At 41.4% G+C, this 13815-nt stretch overlaps 1 protein-coding gene across 9 annotated transcripts in view; it reads left to right on the plus strand.

Annotated features, from left to right (window-relative positions):
• Positions 1-13815, plus strand: part of LOC126354889 (general transcriptional corepressor trfA-like) — a 104450-nt gene that overhangs the window by 40597 nt on the left and 50038 nt on the right. For 3 of the 9 annotated variants that reach the window (XM_050004940.1, XM_050004943.1, XM_050004939.1), the window contains exon 2: positions 13435-13656. The exons of 5 other annotated variants lie outside the window; for them this stretch is intronic. In XM_050004940.1, coding sequence (XP_049860897.1) covers positions 13645-13656 — 12 coding nt within the window. In that variant the 5' untranslated portion in view covers positions 13435-13644. Of the gene's footprint in view, positions 1-9161; positions 9203-13434; positions 13657-13815 lie in introns of all 9 variants that reach the window. One more of the 9 variants, XM_050004941.1, reaches the window with a different exon arrangement.

Here is a 13815-nt window from a genome sequence, read left to right on the forward strand (position 1 = left end):
GTTGCACTCTTGGTTCAAAAACGAACACACAAATGATGACAGGTAAAAGTCAGTCAGATATTTGTGTGTTTATAGAAAGATTGATGAGAGACGTGAATAACTACCTCTGTCTTACCATAGCAAAAGATCTTGCCGAGAATCCAAGAAAATTCTGGTCCGAAGTAAAATTGCTAAGCGGGTCGAAGGCTGCTGTCCAGTCACTCTTTTATAGTGTGGCAGTAGAAGACAGCAAAAGGAAAGCGGAAGTTTTATTTTTCATGTCTAAGAAACCATTCACGTTGGAGGAACGGTATAAATATACCATTGTGTCACAATTGTATAGCTTCCTGTATGGAGAACATATTAAGACACTCCTGGCATAGAGAAGCAACTGAAGGAGTTGTAAACAAATAAGTCACCTTGTCCAGATGGAATCCTAATTTGGTTTTACAGAGAGTATTCTACTACAAGGGCCTCTTACTTTGCTGGCATTTATCTCGAATTTCTTGCCCAGTGCAAAGTCCCAAGTGACTGGAAAAAGCACAGGTGACACCTGTACATAAGGATAAAAGAAAAAGACACAAAATTACAGACCAATATCGTTAATATTTTCTTTAGATGAAAAAGCTTCTTTCCTCAAATTGATAAGAATTTATAAAGCATGTTTCTCGTCCAAAACACAGCTTACCCTTTTCTCACATTATATCCTGCAAACTGTGGATGAAGGGCAACAGACAAATTCCATAATCCTAGATTTTTGGAAATTATTTGACGTGGTGCCCCACTGCAGACTGTTAACAGGGATAAGAGCATGCTGATTAGGTTCACAGATATGTAATTGATTCGAAGATTTTTTAATAGAACCTAGTACATTATCCACAGTGGTAAGTGTTCATCAGAGGCAAGGATGTCATCAGGAGTGCTCCAGGGATGTATGATAGGACCACTCTTATTCTGTGTACGCATAAGTGATCCAACGGACAGAGTGAACAGCAATCTGTAGCTGTTTGCTGATGATGCTGTGACATACTGGAAGGTGTCTTCATTGAATGACTGCAGAAGGATGCAGAATGACTTAGACAAAATTGCTAGTTGATGTGGTGAATGGCAGCTTGCTCTACATACAGAGTATTGCAAGTTAATGAAGATGAGTTGGAAAAACAATTGTGTGATGTTCAAATTGCACTACTTGACATAGCCACATAGATTAAAAATCTAAGTGTACAGTTGCAAAGCAACATGAAATAGAACATGAATGTAAGGATGATAGCAGGGAAACTGATTGCTTGACTTCTGTTTATTGGCAGAATTTTAGGAAAGTGTGGTTCATCTATAAAGGAGGATCTGTATAGAACAATAGTTTGTTCAATGCTTGAGTACTGCTCAAGTGTTTGGGATCCCAATGAGATTAGATTAAAGGAAAACATCAAAACAGTTCAAAAGTGTAATGTTAGATTTGTTACCGGCCAATTCGATCATGACATGAGTGTTACAGAGAACCTTTGTGAACTGAAATGGGAATCCCTGGAGGGAAGTGTGTTGTTCTTATGGAACAGTATTGAGAAAATTTTAGAGGACCAGTATTTGAAGCTGACAAGAGAATCATTATACTGCCACCTATGTACATTTGATGTAAGCACCACCAAGATAAGATGACCAAATTTAGGGCTTGTACTGAGGCATGTAGGCAGTCATGTTTCTCTCACTCTATTTGTGTGTGGAATAGGAAAGCAAATGACAGGTAGTGGTGCAAGCTATATCCTGACATGCACCAGTGTTTTTACTGAGGTGACACCACACAAGGGGACATCAGTGTTGAGCTATAAGCAAACCTCATGGCTTGTCAGACAGATGTCAAACATCTTCTATGACTTACTAGTGCCCTGCAGAACATCTGCATAGTGTGTCCAGCAGAGAATCTTGCTTGGGATGCACTGTTTTCTCTACAAAAGGAAGATAAATAGGTGGTTTGCCTACTGACTCAAGAACATTTGTTTAAGGTGATTAGCAACAGACATTAAAGATTATGAAAGATTCATGGTGCCCAGATGGTCTGAAAATATAACTTTATTGTTCCATAACCGGTTTTGATCTCAGATCATCAGTGTCAGTACTTTAAATTTTGTGAATGTGTTAGAAATTCATAGTATTATCCCCTATAACCTATTAAGAAATCCTCACTTTTCCTGATAACCTATTTAGAAGTTCTTACTTCTAATGTGGCTTCACCTTCCTTTCCGAATTGCATCCCTAGTAAGTCCAACATCATTTCTCTGGGACAGCTACTGGTAACATGAAAAACAATCCAGACCTTGTCATCTTTCCCATGGACAATGGTTCCGTTACTGTGGTCATGAATCATACTGTCTGTGTAGTTGAGGGTCCCAGTCAAATTTCCAACACCTGTGCATACAAACCTTCCAACTGTGATCTCATCCCAACAGTCCACACGACATGATGTTCAGCAACTCCTCAAAACATGCGAAAACATGATATGAATCAGTCTCCTTCCTCACAACTGCAACCCCCCTACTCTTTCCTTGTACCTACTTCCCAAACCCAATCCCACAGGTCTCCCTCCTGGTTATCTCATTGCGGATGGGTACAATTCACCTACAAAACAAATCACCACATTTGTTGACCAACACATCTAAACTATTGTGTGTAACCTCCCATCTTACATTCAAGAAACAGCTCACTTCCTTCATTGCTTTACCACAGTTAGTGTCCCTTTTTTACCAGGCTCCCTTGTTTGTCACTGTGCATGAAAATTCCTCTTAACACCACCATCCCTCATACTCGTCGGCTTGTGGCCAGGGAACACTACCTTCTCCAGTGTCCTCCTGATAACAAACATATCACCTCTTTTCTAATCATTCTAGCCAATCACACTATGACCCACAATTAATTCACTTCGAAGGCCAAATTTATAAACAAATCTATGCTTCTGCTGTGGGTACGTACATGGCACTATCTTATGCAAACACATTTATAGGTCTTCTGGAGGAACCTTTATTACATAATCAACACCTGAAACCATTTATGTGGTTCAGATACATTGATGACATTGTCATGATCAGGACTCATGGAAAAGACAACCTTCAGTCTTTCTTCATAACCTGAATAGCTACTCCCAGATCCACTTCACCTGGTCCTTCATAACTCAACAAAGCACCTTCCTTGATGTTGACCTCCCCTCTCAAATGGCGCTGTAAGAATGTCTGTTCACATCAACCACACCAACCTGTCACCAATTTCATGCTAAAAAGTCTGTTCCATACATCCTGCCATGCGTGGATGCCGCATCTGCAGTGGAAAGCAGAATCTGTCAGAGTGTACCAATAACTTTACCAGAGTCTCTATTGACAGACAATATACTATCCAGCACATTCATAAACCAATCTCCTGTGTCATTTCCTTGTTTGACCTAGTAAATCTATTAACCATCATCCAACGAGAACTCTGATCACCCAGTATCACCCTGGCCATGAAAAGCTCAACCACATCCCTTCACAAGCCCCTTGACTACTACTTATTATGCCGTGGTTCAGGGGTATCCTACCCACATTACCCAAAGTAGTGACAATGTCAATTCTGATTGCAGTGGACACAGACTCTTTGAAATTGGACCAGGTATTAATAGCAGTGTGCTGCCTGATTGGCTGAAACATATTTGTTCACCAGGTCATTGGTTGTCTGGATATGCAGACATGCATGGGAATGGTTGCTTGAAATGTGCACTGCGTCACAAATGCAGGATGTTAGGACAGTATTATTCTATGGGGGTACACTAACATTGGCTTCCATGGTATTGATTAAAGACATGGTGCCAGCTGCCAGCTATGTAAACATTATTGTTGATACATCTGTATTCCTTCATGCTTGATGCTTTCCATCATGGTCATTGCATTTTGTAGCTGGATAACTACCTGTGTCCAAGGCCAGAATTCTGTTCCATTGGTGAGTCGAGCATAGTAGGGATTTCAAAATGTCTGTCACCAAATTCACATCTTATCTTAACCCGTTGGGACACATGAGATGCTGTTGGGTGCCTGAAATATTAGTGTTTTGACTCATCAGTGTACATGTATAGCTAGTGGAACTTTCCCAGACACTTTTTTGAACCTCATAGTCCTTAATATTTCTTTGATCCGCAGCTTCGCTAATCAGTTCTTCTGAGACACACTCCTGGAAATTGAAATAAGAACACCGTGAATTCATTGTCCCAGGAAGGGGAAACTTTGACACATTCCTGGGGTCAGATACATCACATGATCACACTGACAAAACCACAGGCACATAGACACAGGCAACAGAGCATGCACAATGTCGGCACTAGTACAGTGTATATCCACCTTTCGCAGCAATGCAGGCTGCTATTCTCCCATGGAGACGATCGTAGAGATGCTGGATGTAGTCCTGTGGAACGGCTTGCCATGCCATTTCCACCTGGCGCCTCAGTTGGACCAGCGTTCGTGGTGGACGTGCAGACCGCGTGAGACGACGCTTCATCCAGTCCCAAACATGCTCAATGGGGGACAGATCCGGAGATCTTGCTGGCCAGGGTAGTTGACTTACACCTTCTAGAGCACGTTGGGTGCCACGGGATACATGCGGACGTGCATTGTCCTGTTGGAACAGCAAGTTCCCTTGCCAGTCTAGGAATGGTAGAACGATGGGTTCGATGACGGTTTGGATGTACCGTGCACTATTCAGTGTCCCCTCGACGATCACCAGAGGTGTACGGCCAGTGTAGGAGATCGCTCCCCACACCATGATGCCGGGTGTTGGCCCTGTGTGCCTCGGTCGTATGCGGTCCTGATTGTGGCGCTCACCTGCACGGCGCCAAACATGCATACAACCATCATTGGCACCAAGGCAGAAGCGACTCTCATCGCTGAAGACAACACGTCTCCATTCGTCCCTCCATTCTCGCCTGTCGCGACACCACTGGAGGCGGGCTGCACGATGTTGGGGCGTGAGCGGAATACGGCCTAACGGTGTGCGGGACCTTAGCCCAGCTTCATGGAGACGGTTGCGAATGGTCCTTGCCGATACCCCAGGAGCAACAGTGTCCCTAATTTGCTGGGAAGTGGCGGTGCGGTCCCCTACGGCACTGCATAGGATCCTACAGTCTTGGCGTGCATCCGTGCGTCGCTGCGATCCGGTCCCAGGTCGACGGGCACTTGCACCTTCCGCCGACGACTGGCGACAACATCCATGTACTGTGGAGACCTCACGCCCCACGTGTTGAGCAATTCGGCGGTATGTCCACCCGGCCTCCTGCATGCCCACTATACGCCCTTGCTCAAAGTCCGTCAACTGCACATACGGTTCACGTCCACGCTGTCGCGGCATGCTATCAGTGTTAAAGACTGCGATGGAGCTCCGTATGCCACGGCAAACTGGCTGACACTGACGGCGGCAGTGCACAAATGCTGTGCAGCTAGCGCCATTCGACGGCCAACACCGCGGTTCCTGGTGTGTCCACTGTGCCGTGCGTGTGATCATTGCTTGTACAGCCCTCTCGCAGTGTCCGGAGCAAGTATGGTGGGTCTGACACACCGGTGTCAATGTGTTATTTTTTCCATTTCCAGGAGTGTATTTTAATGGAAAGGGTGTCTGCCAAAAAAGTCTTAAAAGATATTTCTTGGAATTATGTAGCATTTGGAATGGCACACATCTGTAGTGTGGTGGAAGTTTTTCCTACTGTTGGCTGGACACTTCGAACAGTTGTCCTTGAAGGGACTACTCTTTTGCAAGTTACTAATATAAATGTATATTGTTGTGAAGAGCAGTGTTTGGAAAGAGGCTGTGCAAATGATCGCTTAGCAGTGTAACTGGGTGCTTTCAAAAGTGTTGACTGTACTGGAGCGCTAGGGCAGCATCAGTGAGTAAGTGAGATAGATCAAATATGTGACATTCCGTTCCATTGTCACATTTGCTGAAATCCTTTGTCAGTTTTGAAGGCAGCTTGTCTCTACATTGTGAAGACAACCATGAAATGTATTGCCTTGTGAAAGTGAAGATGTGATTATTTATTAAGAGAAACAGTAGATATTAGTCACTCAAAAAGAAATGAGTTTGAGACTGTAAAATGAAAACTGCTTAAAGGATTGTAAAGTTTTAAACACGACTGCTTGGTTCAGTGACCATTTATAAATTAAAATTGAAACAAATGAGCTTTATGTCACAATTTTTAGTTTTATTAACCATGTTTCAACACTTCTAAGAGTGCCTTCATCAGAATTTAAACTTTTAAGTGGCCTATAACATAATTACAAATTCACGGGAAAAGAAATTTTTATATAAAAAAGTGTAAGTACTGACTAACAATAAAAGACAGAGGCAGTTTACATGTCACACACAAAATAAATAAGTCCAGAAGGGCTTTAGTCACAAAACTTTTTTAAAGAGTGCAGGAAGGTGAGCCTTTATGGGCTGCTCGTACCTGTACAATCACAGTTGCCATGTTCCACATGGAACTTGTGTACTCTTAAACACACACAAAAAAAGTTGCATCACCTCGGTTCTGGGAGTTTCGGAACCTGTACAGAAAACTGGAATAGAGATCAACATAAACATCATTTCCGCCCTTTTTATTGCTCATGAAAACCACACATTGCATGTTGTACAACCATGCAGCGAGACCTTCAGAGGTGGTAGTCCAGATTGCTGTAGACACTGGTACCTCTGATACCCAGTAGAATGTCTTTTTGCATTGATGCATGCCTATATTTGTTATGGTATACTATCCACAAGTTCATCGAGGCACTGTTGGTCCAGATTGTCCCACTTCTCAATGGCGATTTGGCGTAGATCCCTCAGAGTGGTTGGTGTGTCACGTCCTCCATAAACAGCCCTTTTCAATCTATCCCAGGCATCTTTGGTAGGGTTCATGTCTGGAGAACATGCTGTCCACTCTAGGCAAGCAATGTCTTTATCCTGAGGGAAGTCATTCACAATGTGTGCATGTTGGTGGGTGCGAATTGTCGTCCATGAAGATGAATGCCTTGCCAATATGCTTCTGATATGGTTGCACTATCGGTTGGAGGATGGCATTCATGTATTGTACAGATGTTACAGCGCCTTCCATGACCACCGGCGCCATACGTCGACCCCACATAATGCCACTCCAAAACAGCAGGGAACCTTCACCTTGCTGTATTTGCTGGACAGTGTGTCTAAGGCATTCAGTCTGACCAGGTTGCCTCCAAGTACGTCTCTAGTGATTGTCTGTTTGAAGGCATATGCATCACTCATCGGTGAAGAGAATGTGATGCCAATCCTGAGTGGTCCATATGGCACGTTGTTGGGCCTATTTTTAGCGCGCTGTATGGTGTCATGGTTGCAAAGATGGACCTCGCCATGGACGTCGGGAGTGAGGTTGCGCATCATGCAGCCTATTGCACACAATTTGAGTCATAATACAACATCCTGTGGCTGCACGAAAAGCATTATTCAATGTGGTGGTGTTGCTGTCAGGGTTCCCTCTGAGCCATAATCCGTAGGTAGCAGTCATCCACTGCAGTAGTAGCCCTTGGGCAGCCTGAGCGAGGCATATCAACAGTTCCTGTCTCTCTGTTTCTCTTTCATGTCTGAACAACATCGCTTTGACTCACTCCGAGACGCCAGGACACTTCCCTTGTTGAGAGCTCTTACTGGCACAAAGTAACAATGTGGATGCAATCAAACAGCAGTATTGATCATCTAGGCATGGTTGAATTGAAGAAACACGAGCTGTGTACTTTCTTCCTGGTGGTATGACTGGAACTGATCACCTGTTAGAACCCCTCTGTCCTCCTCATGTGTGGTTGTTTACATATTTGGGTGGGTTTAGTGACATCTCTGAACAGTCTAAGGGACTGTGTGATACAATATCCATAGTCAGTGTCTATGTACAGGAGTTCTTGGAACCGGGGTGATGCAAAACTTTTTTGATTTGTGTGTTAAAGCTCACTCACTCAGGCAAATTTTTCACTTTATAAATATGGAAACTGCATCATGTGTTCTGAAAGAATTACGCTATGTTTTGATTTTAATTTTATCTGCAGAAACTAAAATTATTAAGATGATTTAAGGACAGTTTACGAAAGTGCCTTTTCTCACGTCGTTACCAAATGCCCAACATGAGGGAATCTGTTTTGGTATTGAAGGTGGACGAATACATTGTGGGAATGAAATCTTCAGAATACATCGTATTTTCATATGTTCGAAACCAGGACTCTCTCGGAGACCTCTAATGTGAGATAATTTGAGTTAAATAAGACACACAATGGTCAGCTCGTGTATAAACTAATAATCGGGTGCAAGTAGTTACAAAATGAGAAACAGACCACTATAGGATTATAATGAAACCTTTTAATTTTTCTGATCTGTGTAATTATATATACCACAAGAAAAATGAGATTAAGCGTGTTTATCACAGTGGGAAAACATCTTAAGTAGGCCAACCTCTATCGTTTGGAAAGAACAAAAGCATTACAATAACAGTGCCTGTTTACTATAACAGTTATATTGTAAACAGTAATATTTATTTTGTTATGGTACATAATGAATTCTGAAATGTACTTCCTTTGTATTTACACATTATTAAGGCCTCCTTATTAAAACTTCGAAACTTATTACAATATGATTTTGCTATGTAGATACTTACAGATGTAAACTGTGCATGCAGGACATGAAGCTCCATTTCTACGGGGATAGTGATAAACCTCCACTGCTGTCAGTCTTGTCACTACGGTGGATTCTTGAAATGCTGGTATCACTGTCACTGTTGTCATTTAATGAAACTATCACCTCCTCCACTGAATTTTCCAAAAGAGCTTCTTTCTTCCATGCTCTTTCCATGATGCTCTGTGTATGTTTGAAGGCTTTCTTCCAATCTTCAGCTGTGATGTTCCTGACAGCTTCTCTAGTGAGTGAGTTGACTGCATAGAGCATAAATTGACTGTTGTTTCTGGCAACATAACCTTCAAATTTGGGCCCAGGTTGAAATGGCAGTGGTCATGTGGTAGCCTAACAACTGTATGCCTTCTCTCTCTCTCTCTCTCTCTCTCTCTCTTTCTCTCCTTTTTTTTATGGGGGAGCTGTGGAGAGTTTTGTTGTATAAGCGCCACCTTTTTAGGGTCATAACTTCTATTGAGGTTACGACACTGAAGCCAATCATTTTCTCCTTTCAGTTTGCCTCGGTAGGAGGTGCCTTGTCAACAACCACCAAATGGTAAGAAGCATAATATATTATAATTGCCGACTGTTTTCCAAGATTTGATATTAGTGGGTCTTCAAACTGCTTTATAAATGTGACATGGTTTATTTCTTAGTGATAATCTCCTGTTTTCTTTGACTTACAGAGCAGGAGACTGTTCAGGAGAAAATCTTGTTAGGTGCTAGCACAACGAATAATAAATGTGCTCCCCCCACCCCCACTCCTCTTGCTATGAGGCATTGCCATTGTTCCTTTAGCTGTGTCGTCTGTCCGGTCCTGCTCGGCAGTGTGACCAGAATTGACCCACATTTTGTCAAGCCATACAGCTTCGTCAATATTTGCTATGGATGTCCCTTAAAAATCAGCTTCTCCATGCAGCTATGACCTTCCTCTCCATTAGCAGCTAATGGCCATAGTGAAAGCCAAGGTTGTGTAAAACTGTGGAAAAGGATTTGCGACTGCCTTGAGCATCGGATGTTTCGTCCTGCAATGATAAACAGAAATGTGACAATGAATTGCACCCTCTGCAGATGAATCGTGGTTGGTGATCTGCTAATCTGTACATTATTTTTTCCAGAGGTCTTAAATTTTCATGGTTCTTCAGATTCCTTTTCTTTGTTGAACATTTCCTTCCCAATCTTCACAACAATGTTTTTGTTTATATTCAAAGCTGTAGCAGTTCTCTCGATCACTTTTGGTAACGGAGAGCAGCGAGCCATCATTAAGTTTTTCATTCTGAAAGTGGCTACATAATGCACGAACCATTTCTCTTGACTGCCCTTGTATGGCAATCCCCTGTCCACAAGAATGACATAGAACTTTTTCACTTATAAATTTTGACGAACTTCCCACGTCATTCAGTACCATAAAATGAATAACGGGAACAGCGAATAAGAGTGTAACTTCTAGAACCTTAAAAAGTGAACACACAAAGTCACAGGGTGCAACCATCACACAGGGCAGCAATCTGGTTGCAGCTGAAGCCCACTGCAAGCAGGAACTGTTATGTTGGGTAAAAGTTTGGCAACTTCAGGGGATATGGTGCACCTGCAGTTAGCATGGTATCGGCAGAAAGTGGCCAGGGCCTGCTGCATGGGTCCCCCTGCCCCCGCTACCACTGCTGTCCTTGCTGTCAGTTCTAAAGTAATTTTGGACAGACTATAGAAGGACATGGACGTGCACCCATTCTCCAAAAAAGTGATCATGTGCATGTAAACTGTCCACTGCTCTCAGTAGTGCTGAAAAAAGAGAAATGAAGGCCTCAGAAGAACAACAAATGGGTGTAGTAGATTTCCTTGCAGCGGAAGGTGTGCATGGAATGGAAATTCATTGAAGAATGGCACTAGTATGTAACGGCTGCCACCATAACTCAACAGTCTTGAATAATTATGGCATCCACCTGCTATACAATGGTATCAGTTAATGTGGTGTGGCATTCTAGATCATGAGCGAGGCAACGGCATCTGTCCTCCTTTTAATTGCTTGTGCCATGCTTTGACACTCCCACTGGAGATGCAGTGCGCTTTGTACACTTGTTCCCTTCCACTGTCAGGAAATGTATTGTACCCCTTTCCTCTTCTAGTGGATTTTTTTGTGTGACTGAGTGTAGTGGATAGTTGACATGTGCACACGTTCACTCTGTTGTCATGTGATTGTGCACCCATGCCCCTTTAGTAGTGAGTTTGAGGCCTCCACGGTATTATAGGGCTCATGCCAGGCAATGGCATTAACATTTGTTTTTCACTTTTTTCTTTTTTTTTTTTAATTCCACTTCAATCGCAGCAGTGTTGAAAGTAATATTAATGAGAAAGGTAGGTCAGTCTATAATAAACTGTCTATAATAAAGAACAAAATGTTTCGTGTGTCTGTAACTGACAACATTTAACGAGTATCAAATAAATTTTATGGTGTATCATAGAACGAATTATGCTCTTGGAAGACTACAACAGAAGGAACAGGTAGTTACCAGAATGAATCTGTTGCTGGAGTAGATAGTGTACTGTTTTGAAAGTTGCTGAATATTAAAACTGTATGGCAGGTGGTACTCAAACCCAGAAACTTGCTTTTCATGGACAATGCTTTTAATGACTAAGCTATCCGGGTATGACTCGTGTTCTGCTCTCACAGCTTGACATTTGCTGGTACTTATCTCCTAGTTTTGGAATGTTGCTTATATTCTCTTGCATACGGGCTTTTGTTAAAGTTTCGAGAACATACCTTCACCGAAGAGTCAAGCAGTATATTGCTCCCTCCTACGTATATCTCGCAAAGAGACCATGAGGATAAAATCAGAGAGATTAGAGCCCACACAGAAGCATACCGACAATCCTTCTTTCCACGTACAATACGAGACTGGAATAGAAGGGAGAACCGATAGAGGTACTCAGGGTACCCTCCGCCACACACCGTCAGGTGGCTTGCGGAGTATGGATGTAGATGCGTAGACTATCATTGCTGAAGAAATGATATTGTGGAGAAATGATTTAAGACAGAAGATTGGTTAGAGCCTAGTTCAGCACATAGTTTTAATCCAGCAAGGAGGTTTTAAGGTGAGTTAGATGTAATTCCAGTTTTAGCATCCAGGATCCATTCAATTGCTGCTCTCTTCTTGTAGTAGTGAACTTTGCATCACAAGAGCTCTGCATTACTCTTTTTTGATTCCAAAACAAGATTGATTGCCGTATAACAACACACACTAATTTGAACAGATTCTCTTTTGTCTGTTTAACACTACACAGATGGAGTAGTCATACAGTTGATAGTAAGTGCTGCAACATATTACTTATCAAACCAGAGAACTTTAATACTGTTTACTTTTAGTAATTGCACCTCTGTTCATGTAATGTGAGCAGCAGAAACAAACTAAATAACTATAGAGTAATAGAAAACTTACTTCCTTTCAGTAAACTTCAATAATTACCATTAAATCATTGCTAACTTGTTAGTATTGGAGACACTTTATAACAATCATTTGCAAGCTGACAATTCATATAATTTTTGACATGTGGAAGGTATAATACTACTTGGTGGACACAGTCTCCTGAACAGACTACGTGTTTGTACACCACAGTTAGTCTGTGCTTGCAAAGTGCTTTCTTGTTTCTAAGTTGAATACACAACTAAAGGTATCTGATTTTTGAGAATTAGGTCACATTACCTTTATTCCTTGATGCATGATGGCATGTTTGATAATTCAAAGATCAGTTCACTATTCGTGGTTGCTTCAGTCTTTCTGTGGCATACTCAAGGTGAAGAAATAGCTTGTTAGTGTGGGTTCATCACTGTTTCATGTTACTATTTTTATGTTGAACAGCTTTCCTCTTAAGTTACATCTATTTCTGTTTCTGCTGCTAATATTGTGATAAAGCTTGTAGTGGATACTATTGTTCTCTGTTTACATATAAAGTTTAGACATAATGTGATAATTTGTGTGCGTGCGTTTGCTGCAATTTTTAAGCTAACATTTAAAGATTGCAAGTATGTGGTCTGTAAGCATTCTGTAAAGTTTTTTCCCACGAAATTTGTTATTGGCAAAGCAAAATTATCAGAAACCAGGTGCAACATCAGAACCTCTGCCTGGTCACAAAATTAGGTCTGAGGTTTCAGTGTGGAGTCAACTTCATATTTTTACTTGAGAAATATTCAGTATGTCAATTTTGTTTTGTTTTACGTTGTCTAAAAGATGAAAGTTAATGTCAAGTTTCATGTGCAAACCTCAGTTAATGTTTGTATTTTTTTACTACTAGCTACTTTTTTGCCTCATTATGTAAAGTTTGGTGCAGTTTCTCTTGTCACGCGCAAGCAATGCCATTATAGTTTTGTTTCCTCTCGGTGGTCATCAAGGGGTTATATTGTGTTTTTGCTTAATGAATTAACTTTGATTACAGTACTCTTACCTACTGTGACTGTAAGAAATAAATTTCAGTTGGTTCATTTGATGAAGTATTGCATTTGTCTTCACTTTGTCATGGTTGGGTGTAACTGTAACATTGAAGTTTACTATTAGCAAATCAGTTGCTTAACCTTTCGACATACTCAAATGATAAAACTACATGGAAATGCAAAAGTGTATTTTTTCTGCTTCAGCTATAGGATTCAGAATATGAGAAAAAAAAAATTAAGATAACATTTGTCCGTATAAGGTAATCACACTTTTGTTATACAGCTAGACAATACTAACATTAGGAAAAGCATAAATATTAGTATATCTGACATTTAAGTCTCACATGCCATTTCTTGTTTTTAAGAATGACAGGGGAAAAACATAAAGCAAATAAGCGTCATTCAACACTGGGAAATCAGTCAGCATATTGCAGAATCTGTCAGTTGAGTTCCAGATGGCACAAAGAAAACAGAAAAACAGATCAACGAACAAAAATTGTAGTGATCCCTCACCTCTTTGAGAATGCTGTTATCAACAAAAACTTGATGGAACAATACTCTGAAGTTAATACTACATGCGATGTAAGGTGTGTATCAGACTTCCAGCAGGTCACAAAACATTGATTCACTTTCTATCTTCTGGTCTCACTTCTTTGGGTGAAGCATGCCCTTATTATGTGGCAATGCATGCATTTATTATGTGGCTTCTAGGCATATGGACAATTTGCTTTACAGTTATCATCTTG

Source organism: Schistocerca gregaria, chromosome 3 (genome assembly GCF_023897955.1).
Source record: "Schistocerca gregaria isolate iqSchGreg1 chromosome 3, iqSchGreg1.2, whole genome shotgun sequence".
NCBI classification, from domain to species: domain Eukaryota; kingdom Metazoa; phylum Arthropoda; class Insecta; order Orthoptera; family Acrididae; genus Schistocerca; species Schistocerca gregaria.